The 19,360-nt window shown below is 37.6% G+C and overlaps 1 protein-coding gene across 1 annotated transcript in view; it reads right to left on the reverse strand.

The window, feature by feature from the left end:
* Positions 1 to 19,360, reverse strand: part of RPF2 (ribosome production factor 2 homolog) — a 41,196-nt gene that overhangs the window by 18,199 nt on the left and 3,637 nt on the right. Inside the window, exons 2-7 of the mRNA XM_088840624.1 lie at positions 18,018 to 18,150; positions 16,866 to 16,903; positions 11,379 to 11,418; positions 5,315 to 5,396; positions 4,642 to 4,718; positions 1,210 to 1,309 (exon numbers count right to left, since the gene is read on the reverse strand). Coding sequence (XP_088696750.1) covers positions 1,210 to 1,309; positions 4,642 to 4,718; positions 5,315 to 5,396; positions 11,379 to 11,418; positions 16,866 to 16,903; positions 18,018 to 18,150 — 470 coding nt within the window. The remainder of the gene's footprint in view (positions 1 to 1,209; positions 1,310 to 4,641; positions 4,719 to 5,314; positions 5,397 to 11,378; positions 11,419 to 16,865; positions 16,904 to 18,017; positions 18,151 to 19,360) is intronic.

Here is a 19,360-nt window from a genome sequence, read left to right on the forward strand (position 1 = left end):
TTAATAACACTTAACCTCTCTGAGCCTCCATCTTCCCATCTGTAAATTCAAATGTTAACAAACTCAAGAGCTTTAGTAAGGATTAAGGAGGTAATAGAAATACTTAGTGTTTCAAAAATAGCCATTATTAATAAGAGAAATGAGAAGTCCTGAAAACTATATTCCCAACAGGACCATAAATAATTCCAATAAAATAACATGAAAGCAATGTGTCTGCCCACAAACCTTCTTCGGTTGGCTCATATTTGTAAAGAGCATGTATTTAATTTATTTATAAAATATATCCGAGCAATTTTTCAAAGTGATCTAGGGCAAAGCATGTAAAAACCCAAAAGAAGGGCAATCAAAAAAGTTAAGGCATAGCTTGTAATAACGATGTAAGAAAAGCACAAATTGAACACATTATTTAAACTTAAGAAAATTCCACTGAGTATCAAAAGAGTTAATACCTCTAGGGATAAACTAAATTACTTTTCAGAGTTAGAATACAGCTGTGGCAATGTGATCACAGAGTATTAAGTATTAGTAACCTTTAAGAAATCATAGACAACAATAATGCCAGCTTTTCAACAAAGAAGAGAAAAAGTGGTTTAAAATTGGTAAATCTAACAGCAATCTCAGGCAGTAACTACACTGTATACTGGAATTTAAGAAAGTGACCTGTGAACACATAGAAAGGGATGGTGGAATTAGATAAAACATTAGGAATGAGTATTGTTCACTAAGAATCAGTCACCTATAAAACAACCTTAGGAGGTTTTTTGTTTTTAAATGGGAAAGGGAGGAAGGAAATTGGTGGAGGTCAAGAAAGCAAATTATATGGGGTTATAGTGTGAAACGCCTTGTACATCAGACTAAGAGAAACGAACAAAGGTTTTTGAATTGGGAGTAGATGATGTATAATAATCTTTAAAATAGAACTTTTCAATTTTCTAAATTTAATAATGCCAATAATGATATTAGTAAAGTGTAAAATGTCATATAAACACCAAAGTTACCACACTATCAGAAAGAAATAATGATCTACAGAGTATAATATCCCTTTAACTCTCTGTGTCTAGTGGGGAATAAACAAAATAATGAAAAGGAAAAAGAGAGATCAAAGAAAAAAGGTGTTTATCCAGAGTGAAGCTGAAAACTGCCACCACCAATGACAACTCTTAGAATGCCTACTTGAGCTATCCTGCAGATAAGAATTAAAATACTTACCAATAAGAAGACTTTTTAGTCTTCTGTAGTCTTCTGTTACATCAAAATCATCACCTGCAAATATTAACATGGGTTTTGTTCCCTCAGGACATTTACTATTCTAGGAAATAAAAAAATGTAATTATATAATTATTAAGTCTAAACTGTTTATATGCTGATTTTCAAGTAGTCAATATTTATAGCAACCTATTTTCATGTTTTCTTAACTGTCCTAAAACTATACCTATGAATACTGATTTTACTTACCTTTCTTGGCCCCACTGCAAGGCATGTGGGATCTTAGTTCCCCAATCAAGAATTGAACCTGTGACCCCTGCAGTGGAAGCACGGTCTTAACTACCGGAATGCCAGGAAGTCCCTATGAATACTGATTTTAGACTTGAAACTAGAGCAGGGATTTTTTCATTTACACATTTTTTTAATACTAAAAACTAATTTTTTCACTCTACTTTCTTAGTATCAAATAAAGAAGTGATTAAGAACGAGGTAAGCTACTTTCTATGCAAAGAATAAAATAAAAAGCTAAGATGGAAAACAAACACATCCCTCAAATGGCCAACATTTCAGAGCTGAAATAAATTTAATTTCTTTGAATTATTTGTAACAATGTGCTTTTCCTACTGTGTCATTTGTAGTATTTTAAAATACTAAATAAACTACCAGCTAAACATTCACAAAGCAATATGTTATACAAGCTACAGATAATATGGGCAGTCCTTACTCAACAGAATCAAAGCTCTTACTACAAAAAGTGTTTTGTCTAGTTCTGGTTTTTCTTTTTCTTTTCTTTTTTTTGGTAGCACTGCATGGTTTGTGGGATCTTAGTTCCCAAACCTGGGATTGAACCCGGGGCCCTCGGCAGTGAAAGCTCAGAGTCCTAACTGGACCTCCAGGGATCTCTCTAACTCGAGATTTTCAATACCAAAAGGAATTGTGAATTTTTGTTTCACCAAAGTGAAAAAAAAAAGAGAAAAAATTCTTTAACTAAAGGATTAATTTAGGGAAGAAAAATGATTGTTGGTCTGAGCTTTCCATTGATTCTAATATCTCTACTCTGACACTAATCCAGGATTTTCCAAATTGGGGGATGAGGAGGTGATAAGACAACAAAAAAACAAACAAACATCCTCTGCCGTTGGACCAGAGGTCATTTGTTGCTTCCCTGTTCACCATGACCACTCTTGTTGACATTCTCTGCTTTCAACCTGAATCTGAATTGTCTACTTAGAAGATGGGCTAAGTCTGATTGAGGGACTGAATAGACCTTCCAGACCCACTGACTCTTTTGTGTTCATCTGTGCTCTGTCGTGTCTGACTCTTTGCGACCCCGTGGACTGTAGCCCACCAGGCTTCTCTGTCCATGGGATTCTCCAGGCAAGAATACTAGAGTGGGTTGCCATTTCCTTCTCCAGGGGATCTTCCCGACCCAGGGATCGAACCCAGGTCTCCCACATTGCAGGCAGACACTTTAACCTCTGAGCCACCAGGAAAGCCCTAACTAACCTTAAATTTTAAATCATCTCATTCCTTAGACTTTTTCTATGCAGAATAACCATCCCTGCAATTTTGATCATCTTAGAAAACAAGTTTCTAGAATAATCACTCTATTTCCTGGTAGTGTCTAATCACTTATTGCTTAAGTGTTAACAAAAGGATGAAGCTTGGCAATAAAAGTGGGCAAATCAGAAAAGAAATGCCTGGTAAAGATGTCTTTAATATGAGGAGGTAGAAATATAGAGGAAATAAATCTGCAGAGAAAGTGCAACAAGACATGCAACTTCAAAACAAACTAAAAATATAAGCTTGTATAATAACCAAATAACAGGTCACAGTGAAGGGCACTGGCTAATAGCCTATGTAGGGATTGCCAATCTAAGCACATTCTCATCAGTTAATGAATTTTATAGTTATGGATATGTTCCATGAGTGAAAATTTAGTACTCAATTTAAATGGTTCTTGTTAAGAACAAGCCTGCCAAACAGTAATGATTTTGTGGTCCAGTTTAGAAGCTACACAGTGACAGGGTATTTCTTTGCTCTGGAAGGGATGTAAAAAGAGCAGAGGGGTTGGCATGTCACCCACTAACTGGTGACCAGACTAGCAGCAGTGGCACTGCTCATCTCCAGAGATTCATACACAGCCCCAAAGAGAACCTGTAATACACTGTAATAAAATGATGGCATCCACAATAAAGCATCACAGTTTACATATTTGTCAAAATACTTTTCAACATATTATTTTCATTGATAAACATTTTCACATATATTATCTCATCTGACATTGTTACACCTATTTAACACCTGACTGCCAATTATGGGTCAGGGAAATAACTGACTTGTCAGGCCACAAAATGTCACCTAAATGACCAACAAAGGCCTCAAACCCAAGTGTTCTGCCTCTAAATCCAATCTCACTGTTCCACCCTGTACCTGAGGAGGCTCATGTAGCTGATTAAGTGGGGATCTGATAAAAGCTCTTTTTCAAATCTACACGAAATCTAGATGGCATGTCCTCTTCTTAGGGGAGGCTGGGAAAAGGAGTGATTATGTATTTGCTATAATTCTTTCAACTATACCAAGATCCTCAAAGATCCATAAACTGAGAACAAATACATAACCTTCCATTAAATACTTCAATATCCTTTCTTTCAAAATTCTTGAGTCCTAATGCTCCCCGGCCTTTTGGCTAAGATCAAGTATAGTACCAAAGTCCTTGAGTCCTAATCTTAGTTGTACCATTTACTATATGTATGACCCTAAGTCATCAACGGAATTCCTTTGGGACCCTGTCACCAAATCTATACAACAGGGAAAATAATTTCGGCCTTAGAGGGCAGCTAAGAGGTCATAAGTGAAATGTTGTGTTTGCTGGACTAGATTAAGCCAGGAACAGAGGTCAGAGGGAGTGGAAGCCCAATTTGGATCCAGGAGCTGCATTAGGACAGTTTTCTTGCCTTTCTAAAACTATTTACTACTTTCTATTTCATAATCCCAAACAAAGGAGACACAGAGGTGCCAGTCCTCAAGGGGAGAAGTGAGCTAGCAATTCGATGGCTAGCAGCCAAAATACTCTAGGATCACCCAGAGCTTCCCAGGTTTAGAACAGGGTTCACTTTGAAAATTGTGAAATTTCTGAGGTTCCACAAAATAGGTGCTATGATAATTCAGAGAGGATAGCACTTCTACTATGGGCCTAAAGGAGTAACAACTCTGAACTCTAACTGCCTACATATGTGTTACACACTGTAAATATCTTCCTCTTTTTAAAGATAAAATGAAATTGTGCTTTTTAGTTTTTAGAGCACGCTAGAATAAAAACCAAGTTCTTTCTCATTTAAGCTACAAAACTGTAGCCTTACTCTTCACCACAAGATGTCACTATTGCCCAAGAGCAACATAAAATGCTTATTTTTAAAAAATCAATTATCTTACCTTAATATCTTTTAGGGAGACAAAATTCTCAATACCTAATTCAATCATATCCAGCACATGGTAGTCATACATACGACCTAGAAAAAAAAATACATTCTCTTTTAATCATTTATTTTTCCAAAAGAGCTGCCTTATATATTCACCTACTTATCTGCCTCTCTTTTTTTGTCCTTTTATCTCCCAGACATGTTCCTTCTTTCTTAAATTTTCAACTCCATCTAGAATGAACTGTTACAACCTTGGTCCTGGAAAGGATCTTAAAAGATCACTTAGCCAAACTTCCTTATTTTACAGAAGAGCAAATAAAAGTCCAGGGAGGGTAATGAGCTTGCCATTGAGTCACTGACTGTGCTAACCCAAGTCTCAATACAGAGCAAGGGTTTATTTTCAAATATGTTTATTACACAGGTATTTATTAGGAAAGGGTCACTTTATATGAGTAAGTATGATTTTTTTTTTCTAACTCCAATACTGATTTTAGGATATATGTTTTATAGTCAAAAAACCTCTATGACTTGATTGAAGGTGATATTAACATGCCCATCCTTTACCTGCAGACTGGCAGATAAATAAAAAACTAGCTTAGTGTTTGCTGGTTATTCCTGAATACCATCGATCTGACCCAAGAACTGACTCTATAAAATAAAAGTGTTAAAAAGTAAATGACATTTACCTATTACTAGATTATTTGGCCGCTTCTTATTATGGGAGCCAAACATGAACAAAGAACAATCTGACTTCTTTGAAAAAAATTCCTGTAAAACCAAAGAAATTCCATTAAATCAATGCATAAATATAAGAACTCTAAGAATTGTACTTCTCTGAAATAAAAGGTACTCAAACTGGAAGGGAAGTGGTAAAACCGTCATTACATGCAGAAGACATGATACTAAATACAGAAAATCCTAGAGTTCACACAAAAACTATCAAAACTGATCGATGAATTCAGCAAAGTAGTAGGATACAAGATTAACATACAGAAACAAGGTGCATTTCTTTATACTAACAAGGAAATACCAGAAAGGGAAAGTAAAATTTGAAAAAAAAATCCATTTTTTATCACATCAAAAAAAAAAAAAAAAAAACTTCAGAACAAACCTGCCCAAGCAAGTGAAAAGACTTAAATGTTGAGAACCATTAAAACAGTGAACAGGGAAACTGAAGATGATTTAAAGAGATGAAAAGACATCCCACACTCTGGATTGAAGGAATTAATATTGTTAAAATGGCCATATTATCCAAAGCAATCTACAGATTTAATGTGATCCCTATCAAATTATCCATGATATTTTTCACAGAACCGAAACAAATAATCCTAAAATTTATATGGGACCTATATATAAAATTTAGGTCCCTATATGGGACCTAAAGATCCAGAACTGCCAAAGCAATCCTTATGAAAAGGAATAAATAAAGCAGGAGGCATAACCCTCCCACATTCCAGACAATACTACAAAGCTACAATAATCAAAATAGCATGGTATTGGCACAAAAGACGACTATGCATCAACAGAACAGAAGACAGAGCCCAGAAATAAAGCCACATACCCACGGTCAATAATCTTCAACAAAGGAGGAAAAAATATACAAAGGAGACAAGACAGTCTCTTTAGCAAGTGGTGCTGGGAAAGCCAGAGAGCTGATGTAAATCAATGAAGTTAGAACACACCTCACACCACACATAAAAATAAACTCAAAATGGCTTAAAGACTCAAGCAAAAATAAATAATATCTAATCAAACTTATAAGCTTCTGCACAACAAAGGAAACCATAAACAAAATGAAAAAAGACAACCTATAGAATGGGAGAAAATATCTGCAAACAATGAGGCCAATAAGGGCTTAATTTCCAAAATATAAAAACAGTTCATACTACTTAATAACAACAACAAAAAAACAACCCAAACAATGGACAGAAGACCTAAATATTAATTTCTCCAAAGACATACAGATGGCCAATAAGCACATGAAAAGATGCTCAACATAGCTAATTATTAAAGAAATGCAGAGCAAAACTACAGTGAGGTACCACCTCACATAAGTCAGAATGGTGGTGGTGTTGGTAGTGGTTTAGTCACTAAGTCATGGCAGACTCTTGCAACCCCATGGACTGTAGCTCATCAGACTCCTCTGTCCATGGAATTCTCCAGGCAAGAATCCCGGAGTGTGTCGCCATTTCCTTCTCTAGGGGATCTTCCCAACCCAGGGATGGAACTTTAGTCTCTTTCATTGTAGGCGGATTCTTTACCAACTGAGCCAAATGACTTTACCAAATGACTATTATAAAAAAGTCTAGGGGACCTCCCTGGCAGTCTGGTGGTTTAGACTGTGACTCCACTGTAGGGGGGCATGGGCTCCAGTTCCTGGCTGGAGAACTAAGATTCCACAAGCCACATGATGTGACCTGCAAAAATAAAAAAGCCTATGAATAACAAATGCTGGAGAGTGTAGAGAAAAAGAAACCCTCCTAGACCATTGGGAATGTAAGTTGGGTGCAGCTACTATGCAAAATAGCATGAAGACTCCTTGAAAAACTAAAAACAGGGGCTTCCCTGGTGGCTCAGTGGTAAGGAATCCACCTGCCAATGTAGGAGACAGAGTTCAATCCCTGGTCTGGGAAGATCCTACATGCCACGGAGCAACTAAGTCTGTGTACCACAACTACTGAGCCTGTGCTCTAGAGCCTGGGAACTGCAACTAAGGAGCCCACATGCCTGAAGTCTGGGCTCCACAAGAGAAGCCACTGCAAACAGAAGCCCGAGCACTGCAACCAGAGTAGCCCCTGCTCACCACAACTAGAGAAAAGCTTGCCCAGCAACAAAGACCTAGCACAGTCAACAATAAATTAATTTAAAAAAACCCACCAGCAATAACTAAAAACTGAGCTACCATATAATCCAGCAATCCCACTGCTGGGCACATCTCTGGAGAAACCTCTAATTTGAAAAGATACGTGTGCCCTATAGCAGCACTATTTACAACAACCAAGACATGGGAGCAACCTAAATGTCCACTGACAGATGAACGGATAAAGAAGATATGGCACACACACACACACAGTGCAATACTACTCAGCAATAAAGAATGAAATAATGTCATTTGCAGCAATATTGATTAACCTAGAGGTGATCACAATAACTGAAGACAGAGACAACAGCACATAACTTGTATGTATAGCTTAAAATATGACACAAATGAACCTACTTACAAAACAGACTCACACACACAAAAAACAAACTTACAGTTACCAAAAGGGAAAGAGAGTGGGAAAGGATAATTTAGGAGTTTGAATTAGCAGATTCAAACTATCATACATAAATAACAAAGTCCTACTATACGGCACAGGGAACTATATTTGATATTGTACTGCAAGGAGATCCAACCAGTCCATTCTAAAGGAGATCAATCCTGGGTGTTCATTGGAAGGACTGATGCTAAAGCTGAAACTGCAATACTTTGGCCACCTCATGCGACGAGCTGACTCACTGGAAAAGACTCTGATGCTGGGAAGGATTGGGGGCGGGAGGAGAAGGGGACGACAGAGAATGAGATGGCTGGATGGCATCACCGACTCTGTGGACATGAGTTTGAGTGAACTCCGGGAGTTGGTGATGGACAGGGAGGCCTGGCGTGCTGTGATTCATGGGGTCGCAAAGAGTCGGACACGACTGAGCTGAACTGAATAAACCATAATGGAAAAGAATATGAAGAAGAACATATATGTGTATAAATGAATCACTTTGAGGTATACCAGAAACTAACTCAACACTGTAAATCAACTATACTTCAATTGAAAGAAAAAAAGAATTGTACCTCTAAACTAAAAACAAAATACCCATGAGTCTTTTCAGTGGAAATTAAAGAAGACATAACAAACTAAATAGGAATAAACAAAAGAAAAGGTCTTTTATTTGCAGCTTTTTACTTAAATTTTTTTTATTTGAGGTACTGAGTGAAAAGATATAAGTTTAAGACTAAAAATAAATGAAAACTACTAGGTTAATAAATTTTAGAAGGCCATTTATTTTCAGTTATGCAGTTGTTTTGGAATAGCACATGAAGTATTCCATTACAGGACACACATGAATATACTATAGACTTACGTGAATTAATCAATGTGGTGTTTTTGGATATTTATAAATGTACTCATGAGTTTACAAGGCATTTAATTACTTTTCACTGCAAACTTCATCCATGCAGGAATCCTGCCCTAGAATCTCTGCACCATCCCAGCTGTGACTAGTTCCACTTTGTGTACCAAGCAAGGACTAACTGACAGATCTAAGATGTTCCTCCAGTAAGAGATTTTCCTTCATTTGGCTCTCAAAAGTATTGACTTCCATTACAGATTTGAGAGAGGTGGAAATACAGTTATGGGGCATCCTAGACAGTTTCTTCTACATTAGTACCTATACTTTACATCCCACATATTGATACTTTGTGACTGTTTACAGAGAGTCCCAATCTCAGCACAAAAATTAGATTGCATGTGTTCCAGTTTAGTTCCAGCACAGTTGGAAAAGCTTCCTAAATTTATTTCTTCATTTATTTTTGGCTTCATCAGGTCCTTGTTGTGGCACATGGCCTTAGTTGCCCCGCAGCACATGGGACCTTGGTCCTCTGACCAGGCATGGAACCCACATCCCCTGCTTCTGAAGGTAGATTCTTAGCCACTGGATCATCACAGAAGTCCAAGCTTCCTAAATTTATGGCAAATAATTAAAGAACATGTGAAGCAACCATAATCCTCAATTTCTTTATTGAGTCCAAGACCTGAGGTGTGGACCCCTAGTTTGGTTATCATTCATTCCAGTGTTGAAAGAAGTAAATGGGACAAACAACTACCTACTTGTCTTTCTACTCCGTGTAGAGGATAGAGTCAGAAACTCTAAGAATTCTGGCTTTGCCATTTACTATGGGATCGGTCAACCTTTCTGAGAATCAGTTTTATCGTATAAATCAAAAACAGTAACACCTCCTGCAAAAATCTGCAAGAACCACATGAGATGTCATATGTGAAAGCAATTTACACTGGGTCTGGCACCAAGGAGGTGTTCAAAAGACACTTGTTCAAAAAAAAAAAAAAATTTGTTTTTACATTCTCATGCTAACATCCCAAAGGTTTCCATAAACTACATTTCACATATAGTATACATGTGGTGTGTGTGCTAAGTCACTCACTTGTGTCCAATTCTTTGAGACTCCATGGACTGTAGCCCCCCAGGCTCCTCTGTCCATTTGGATTCTCCAGGTTGCCATGTGCTCCTTCAGGGGATCTTCCCAACCCAGGTCTCCCACATTGCAGGCAGATTCTTTACTGTCTGAGCCACCAGGTAAGCCTATATATAGTACTCATCCTCCATAAAGTCCACTTTAATAAAAAGGTCTTTTTATTAAAATTCTAGAGCAAGAGAAGTCAAATTATCTCCAAAAGGCCAGATAATGAATGTTTTAGACTTTTTATATACTTTTTTAAAAAAAGCTTAAAAAATGTAAAAACAATCTTAGCTCGTGAGCCTCACAAAAACAGGGATTCAGCCCACAGGAAGTATATTCCCCAGCTCCTGTGCACAATTCCAAGACTGCAGTATAAGAAGTGTGCTACTGGGGGACGGGCAGTCAGGTGGAAATCAACCAGATTTCTAACATGACCACTGTTTCCACAACCATTTGGAGCTCTGGCAGTATGAAATTTATTACAGCCAATGAAATATCTCCTGTTTCTGGAAGTAGAAGATCAAAGTCATAACTTCAAGTGTAAGAAAAAATGTCATATCGACACTAGATTGAAAAAAAAAAATGCTACAGATTCTACAACATAATACTTCTACACAGTGGTCACTCAACTAAAAGCACCATGGTATTACAAAATAAAACCAGCCCTGGATAAGTCACGTATGGAAGAGAGAGAATTCTGGGCTAGACTCTATATACATTTTTACTTTCACAATCTCTTCAATAAATGACTGTGAAAAATTCAAGACTGTGATGAAAGCAACTTAATTAAAAACCAACATTTATTTTGACAATATTTTTCTTAATATATTATTATTTTCACTGTAGTTAGATGCCATGTTAGGATACGATGCTCAATTTCAGTTTTTTAAGTAATTATTGAGATTCTATTAAAAAACTTTTCCTATTAAATTCACTAACTAAAAGAACAAACTATGGGACTTCCCTGGCAGTTCAGGGGTTAAGACTCTGAACTTCCAAAACAGAGGGGGCACAGTGTGTTCAGCCCCTGGTTGGGGAAACTAAGATTCCACATGCCATGCAGCAAACAAACAAGTAAGACAAGCAATGGTATTCCTGTCAAGAGAACATAATCATGTTCTCATGTTTAGCAATAAGTCAGATAGTGTTCCCTAATATAAAAATATTCGAAAAAAGAAAAGGAAAATTTTTAAAAATCAAATTTACATTATAAAAACAGATCCATAACAAACGTCCTTTGGACAATCCATTAATTATACACTTAAAGTATAATTAACTCTTTAAAATTCTATCAATATATATGCAGGCAATGAACACATACTATCCATAGTGAAGCATAAGATCTATAGTAATATTTTTGGAAATAAAAAAGTCTTATTCCCCCTGTATACTGCACCAAAATTTTGTAACATAGGATGATTTCTAATTCAAAGTCATAAGTCAGGACTACTATTAAATTAAATGAATTAGGCTGAATAATCACTTGTATGCCCTCTTAAATCAGAGATTTTTATACTTACCAATGATGTCTGATCCTCAAATGGCCTTGTAATATTTTTCCTAATGTTAAAAAAAAGTGACTGTAATTTTAATAAGCAACTCATCCATAACAATAAGGCAATAATATTAAATAAAGATAATTATATATTCAGATAATCAAAAAAAGAAGCTGGAAGATATTTATTCATTTAAATATTTATTTAGTGCCAGGCACTGTTCTAGAAGCTAGGGATACCATAATACCATGTCAATCAAGATCCCTGCTTTCATGGAACTTACATTCTAGAGGAAAAGTAAACAGTTTCAAAAAGTTCTAACTGTTGTGGCAAAAATAAAACAGGGCACCATGTTAGTGTGAAGAATGGAAAACGATTATTTGAGCTGAGACCTAATAAATGAGGAGTTAGCCATGGAAGAGTTTTGAGGTTAAGAGTACTCTAGGAAGAGGGAACCAAGTAAGAAAGAATCTGAGATGGAAACAAGTTTAGACTATTCAAGAAAGAGAAGGACAACAAACATCACTGGAGCTTGATGAACAAAGAGTTAATGGTGGGATATGAGGTCAAAGACGAAGACATGGTCCAGAAAATGTAGGGCCTTGTTGGTTCAGATAAGGAATGTAAGTTATTAAAATAACAGGAAGCAGAGGGGGATTTTAGACAACAGAGTGATACGACTGAATTCAAGTGTACTTTTCAAAGGGCTGCTCTGCCTACTATGTGAGGATGGAATGTAACACAGCAAGAGTGAAGAGGTCAGTAAGCAGCTATCACAGTACTCCAGGAGAGAAAGAAAATGGTGGGCTGGACCAGCAGTGGTAGCAGTGGAGATGGACAAACAGCGGATAGAGAAATGCAGAACGCTATCTTCCCAGGCAAAAGGTTTGTTCAAATATGCATGAAGAAATTCTGCTAAGATACACAAAATACTAATGATGCTGGTTGTTCTAAGGAGAGTATGTATTTATATTTTCACTGTATATTTTCGAATTTTTAGTGATGTAAATATAATACAGTTCATAATGTTTACCAATTTAAAGAGAAATAAAATCATATATACAACATGATCTCAATTTTGTTTAAAGAAAAAAACAGATGTATAGACACAAAACTACATGAGGAGAAAATATATATATGTTTATCTATGAGTGATTATTTACTCTTATCCCAATTATTTAAGATAAATATATATTACTTTTATAATCAATAAAAAAGTATTTAGAAAAATGATGCAAGACAAATCAGGAAAACTTACTGCAGCATTTATGCTTAACAGCTAAAAGCAATTCACAAGTAAATAGAAGACAGAAATTACAAAGAAGAAAAGGAGAAAGAAGGCTCAAATGAAGTCTCTGGTATTGGAGTGGAATTGAAGTCAGTAGTATGAACTCATGAATTCTTAGGAAATATCAGTACCAATTCAGGGCTTATACAGATAAATATAAAATATAAACAAATACAGACATGCATACATGCATAGGTTAATGTACCTATGTACATTTTCAAGCTCTTGTCTGCTAAAGGACTGATGACACTCCAGTAGCAACTGAGCTGAAAGTTGCTAACTGAACAGTTGATAACTGAAAGTTATCTTTCTCCAATATATGGAACCAGGTCTGATTCCAGGGCTCTGGCAATGAAAACTGCAAGATGAGCCGAGAGCATCTTGTGATGCCAGAAAGGAAGTGCTCAAACACAGGGGCACCTGAAAGGGCACACAAGCCAACCTGAAAGAGATTCCAATGGCCAAAGGGAGAACAATTTAGCATCAAAATAAATCATGACAGCACTGAACCCCAAAGAACATAATAAATATATAGTCCACACTGACATAAGTAATTTAAACAAATGGAGAAGAAGGGACTGATTTTCCTTACAGAATCCCAATTAATAAATGCAGAGGGAATGAAGGGAAATAGAAAACCACTACACCACCACAGTAATCACTACTGTAGACAGGATTCACTGATGGATGCTAAAATGAATAAGCCAAAGTGTGAGGAGAACTAGGATTACTGAAATGCAAAAGTAGGAAGTCAAGAAACACCTGGAGTAACAGGCAAATTTGGCCCTGGAGCACGGAATGAAGCAGGGCAAAGGCTAATAGAGTTCTGCCAAGAGAACTCACTGGTCATAGCAAACACCCTCTTCCAACAACACAAGAGAAGACTCTACACATGGACATCACCAGATGGTCAACACCAAAATCACATTGATTATATTCTTTGCAACCAAAAATGGAGAAGCTGTATACAGTTAGCAAAAACAAGACCAGGAGCTGACTGTGGCTCAGATCATGAACTCCTTATTGCCAGATTCAGACTTAAATTGAAGAAAGTAGGAAAAACCATTAGACCATTCAGATATGACCTAAATCAAATCCCTTATGATTATACAGTGGAAGTAAGAAATAGATTTAAGGGTCTAGATCTGATAGATAAGAGTGCTTGATGAACTCTGGACGGAGGTTCGTGACATTGTACAGGAGACAGGGACCAAGACCATCCCCACGGAAAAGAAATGCAAAACAGCAAAATGGCTGTCTGAGGAGGCCTTACAGATAGCTGTGAAAAGAAGAGAAGCAAAAAGCAAAGGAGGAAAGGAAAGATATAAGCAACTGAATGCAGAGTTCCAAAGAATAGCAAGGAGAGATAAGAAAGCCTTCCTCAGCGATCAATGCAAAGAAATAGAGGAAAACAACAGAATAGGAAAAACAAGAGATCTCTTCAAGAAAATGAAAGATATCAAGGGAACATTTCATGGAAACATGGGCTCGATAAAGGACAGAAATGGTATGGACCTAACAGAAGCAGAAGATATTAAGAAGAGGTGGCAAGAATACACAGAAGAACTGTACAAAAAAGATCTTCACGACCAAGGTAATCACGATGGCGTGATCACTCACCTGGAACCAGACATCTTGGAATGTGAAGTCAAGTGGGCCTTAGAGAGTATCACTACGAACAAAGCTAGTGGAGGTGATGGAATTCCAGTTGAGCTATTTCAAGTCCTGAAAGATGATGCTGTGAAAGTGCTACACTCAATATGCCAGCAAATTTGGAAAACTCAGCAATGGCCACAGGACTGGAAAAGGTCAGTCTTCATTCCAATCCCAAAGAAAGGGAATGCCAAAGAATGCTCAAACTACCGCACAATTGCACTCATCTCACACGCTAGTAAAGTCATGCTCAAAATTCTCCAAGCTAGGCTTCAGCACGGAGAAGGCAATGGCAAGCCACTCCAGTACTGTTGCCGAGAAAATCCCATGGATGGAGGAGCCTGGTAGGCTGCAGTCCGTGGGGTCGCTAAGGGTCGGACACGACTGAGCGACTTCACTTTTCACTTTCACACATTGGAGAAGGAAATGGCAACCCACTCCAGTGTTCTTGCCTGGAGAATCCCAGGGACGGGGGAGCCTGGTGGGCTTCCATCTATGGGGTCACATAGAGTCGGACACGACTGAAGTGACTTAGCAGCAGCAGCAGCAGGCTTCAGCAATATGTGAATCGTGAACTTCCAGATGTTCAAGCAGGTTTTAGAAAAGGCAGAGGCACCAGAGATCAAATTGCAAACATCTGCTGGATCATGGAGAAAGCAAGAGAGTTCCAGAAAAACATCTATTTCTGCTTCATTGACTATGCCAAAGCCTTTGACTGTGTCGATCACAATAAACCGTGGAACATTCTGAAAGAGATGGGAATACCAGATCACCTGACCTGCCTCTTGAGAAACCTGTATGCAGTCAGGAAGCAACAGTTAGAACTGGACATGGAACAACAGACTGGTTCCAAATAGGAAAAGGAGTACGTCAAGGTTGTATATTGTCACCCTGCTTATTTAACTTATATGCAGAGTACATCATGAGGAACACTGGGCTGGAAGAAGCACAAGCTGGAATCAAGATTGCTGGGAGAAATATCAATCACCTCAGATATGCAGATGACACCACCCTTATGGCAGAAAGTGAAGAGGAACTCAAAGGCCTTTTGATGAAAGTGAAAGAGGAGAGTGAAAAGGTTGGCTTGAAGCTCAACATTCAGAAAACGAAGATCATGGCATCTGGTCCCATCATTTCATGGGAAATAGATGGGGAAACAGTGTCAGACTTTATTTTTTTGGGCTCCAAAATCACTTCAGATGCTGATTGCAGTCATGAAATTAAAAGACGCTTGCTCCTTGGAAGGTAAGTTATGACCAGCCTAGATAGCATATTAAAAAGCAGAGACATTACTTTGCCAACCAAGGTCCGTCTAGTCAAGGCTATGGTTTTTCCCGCGGTCATGTATGGATGTGAGAGTTGGACCGTGAAGAAAGCTGAGCACCGAAGAATTGATGCTTTTGAACTGTGGTGCTGGAGAAGACTCTTGAGAGTCCCCTGGACTGCAAGAAAATCCAACCAGTCCACTCTAAAAGAGATCAATCCTGGGTGTTCATTGGAAGGACTGATGCTAAAGCTGAAACTCCAATACTTTGGCCACCTCATGCGATGAGTTGACTCACTGGAAAAGAGTCTGATGCTAGGAGGGATTGGGGGTAGGAGGAGATGGGGACGGCAGAGAATGAGATGGCTGGATGGCATCACCGACTCGATGGACATGAGTTTGAGTGAACTCCGGGAATTGGTGATGGACAGGGAGGCCTGGCGTGCTGTGATTCATGGGGTCGCAAAGAGTCGGACACAACTGAGCGACTAAAATGAACTGAGGATTACTTGAAAACGTCTAAGTATCTCCTCTAAACATCTGTTAATTACAAAGGGGAAAATATCAATAGCAACTTTATAGTGGGGAAATCTAGCAGATACCACTTTAATCAAATTTAACACTACCAGTAAGAAGATACCAAGTATTCCTTGGTAAGATATACTGAAAAGGCACATCACTTTTGTGATATTACTGCCAAAAATGCACAATCTCAATCTATTCATAATATAAGACAAGTCCAAACTGAAGGATATTTTACAAAATAACTGACAAGTGCTCATCAAAAGTGTCAAGGTCATCAAAGATGAGGAAAGGTTGAGGAGTTGTCATAAATTGGAGGAGACTAAGAAGACATGACAACTAAACACAATGTGGGATCCTAGAAGAGGAAAAGGATATTAAATGAAAAAACTGGCACGAACCAAATCAAGCCTGTGATTAAAAAGTAAATGTGTATAAATTACTGTCCCCATGTTCATTTCTTACTTGTGATAACTGTGCTATGGTTACAGAAGTTATAACATTAAGAGATGTGGGAAAGGGTATAAGGGAACTCTACTATTTTTGCAACTTTTCTGTAAGTCTACTACTATTTCAAAGTAATACATACATGCTATGATTAAAACTCTGTAAGAATGTTCAGTACAAATGAATACACAGATGGGAAAGAAGTTTTGAAATCCTCATAGCTATGTATGTAAGGAAATGTAGTATTTTTTTAAATAAAATATTTTTCTAAGTATCCAATAAAGTGATTGGTTGTTACTTTTATAATGAAACAATAAGTAAAAGAAATCACACTTACTTTTTATACAGAATGCCATACGGTTTCTTCAGAGCATACTGTAAAACATAATTTATAACTTTCAAAACAAAACATACTGTGAAAAGCAGAGATGAAAGTGAAGCACTGTAACAGTCATTATGCAAGATCATCCTAGCTCCTGAATCCTATTCTGGTATTTTCTGCATGGCACCCCTTTGATCACATAACATGCAACACAAGCTTAATATTCTTAGACAGGACTTTCCTAATTAAAAATTTCTATCCAATTTAAATGATTCCCTTCACTTCCTTAAATTCTAGGTTCATTTAGCCCACTCTCCTTTAACCACCCCCAATTAGTTGCAATTCCCCAAATGTATCATGCTCCTTCGCACTCCCTTTGTGCACAAGCTTTTGCCTCAGCCCTAGAAGCCCTTCTCTTCCTCTTCCTTTTCCTCTTCTTGTTTCAACTCCTTCAAAATGAAGCTTAACTGTCATCTCTAGGAACCCCACCCTGTGTGGCAATGCTCCTGAGATTTTAACTCAGCCTTCCATCCTACTCCATGACAGAGGATGAAATGGTTGGATGGCATCACCGACTCGATGGACATGAGTCTGAATAAGCTCTGGGAGTTGGTGATGGACAAGGAAGCCTGGCATGCTGCAGTCCACGGGATCGCGAAGAGTCAGACACGACTGAGCGACTGAACTGACTATCTGACTGACTCCCATCCTACTCCGTGCATACCTCCAGCACAGCACATCATTCACAATGCTGTAACTTTTACTTGTCTGTCTCTCTCACTAAGCTCACTGAAGGGAGAGATTGTGTCTTATATAAATATTAATCCCCAGTATCCAGCATAGTAGTTGGTATTATTGAAAAAATAAATGGATATAATATGCAGTTAGCTCATTTTACAAATTAGATATGTTCTTGAAATGCAAGGCAATCAAATTCCAGTCATTGAAATCAGGTGAAATTTACTAAGGGAGCTGTAAGGAAAATCAGTAGTTAGTACCTTGACAAGCAAAACAACCTCCAACTTTAGCTTTTTTCTAAGGTTAGCATTTCTTAAGGCAAGGCAAAGTTATCTACATATTTCTCAGCAGCCCAATTAGTATGTTAAAAACTTTCTAAAATGATTTCAATGCCATTTAAAAAGTGTGTATATATATAAATATACGTACCACATCTCTAAGCACTTGTGTTATTGTTGAATTTGCATTTCCCCCTTTAATCAACATAGCATTTTTAATATTTTCACTGAGTTTCGGTTCTCTCTTCTCAAGGAATCTCTTGGCTCTTTTAGTTTTGGGTTTTCTGTTACGAAAAATCACAATTTATAACAACTTAAGACATTTTCCTCATATTATAAAACCAAGACATATGCACATTCTTAAATATCAAAGAGATATTACATAATATTTATTAGTTAGGATTCCACAAAATCTCATTTTTTTCTGGAAATATCAATAAAATATATTCAGTTATTACTATTAAATGCATTAATTTCATTACATTGATCTTTAAAAAGACTTCCATTTTTATATTCCCAGCATTCTATTACTGTTTTCTAAATCTTTTTTTAAATTTTTATTTAATAAATCTTTTATTAAAAAAAATAAGGACTCAAGTGAATACTGTTGCTATTTTTTCCCTATTATTTTTTCTTTAATCTTATTTAACTTATAAGCAGAGTACATCATGAGAAACACTGGGCTGGAAGAAGCACAAGCTGGAATCAAGATTGCTGGGAGAAATATCAATCACCTCAGATATGCAGATGACACCACCCTTATGGCAGAAAGTGAAGAGGCATTAAAAAGCCTCTTGATGAAAGTGAAAGAGGAGAGTGAAGTTGGCTTAAGCTCAATATTCAGAAAACTAAGATCATGGCATCTGGTCCCATCACTTCATGGGAAATAGATGGAAGAACAGTGGAAACAGTGGCTGACTTTATTTTTTTGGGCTCCAAAATCACTGCAGATGCTGACTGCAGTCATAAAATTAAGAGACGCTTACTCCTTGGAAGGAAAATTATGACCAACCTAGATAGTATATTAAAAAGCAGAGATACTACTTTGCCAACCAAGGTCCGTCAGTCAAGGCTATGGTTTTTCCCACGGTCATGTATGGATGTGAGAGTTGGACTGTGAAGAAAGCTGATCGCCGAAGAATTGATGCTTTTGAACTGTGGTGTTGGAGAAGACTCTTGAGAGTCCCTTGGACTGCAAGGAAATCCAACCAGTCCATTCTACAGGAGATAAGTCCTGGGTGTTCACTGGAAGGATTGATGTTGAAGCTGAAACTCCAATACTTTGGCCACCTCACGCGAAGAGTTGACTCACTGGAAAAGACCCTGATGCTGGGAGGGATCGGGGGCAGGAGGAGAAGGGGACGACAGAGAATAAGATGGCTGGATGGCATCACCAACTCATGCACATGAGAATGGGTGAACTCTGGGAGTTGGTGATGGACAGGGAGGCCTGGCGTGCTGTGGTTCATGGGGTCGCAAAGAGTCGGACACGGC

The sequence above is a fragment of the Moschus berezovskii genome, chromosome 10 (genome assembly GCF_049115385.1).
Source record: "Moschus berezovskii isolate FMDL1 chromosome 10, NW_MosBer_1.0, whole genome shotgun sequence".
NCBI classification, from domain to species: domain Eukaryota; kingdom Metazoa; phylum Chordata; class Mammalia; order Artiodactyla; family Moschidae; genus Moschus; species Moschus berezovskii.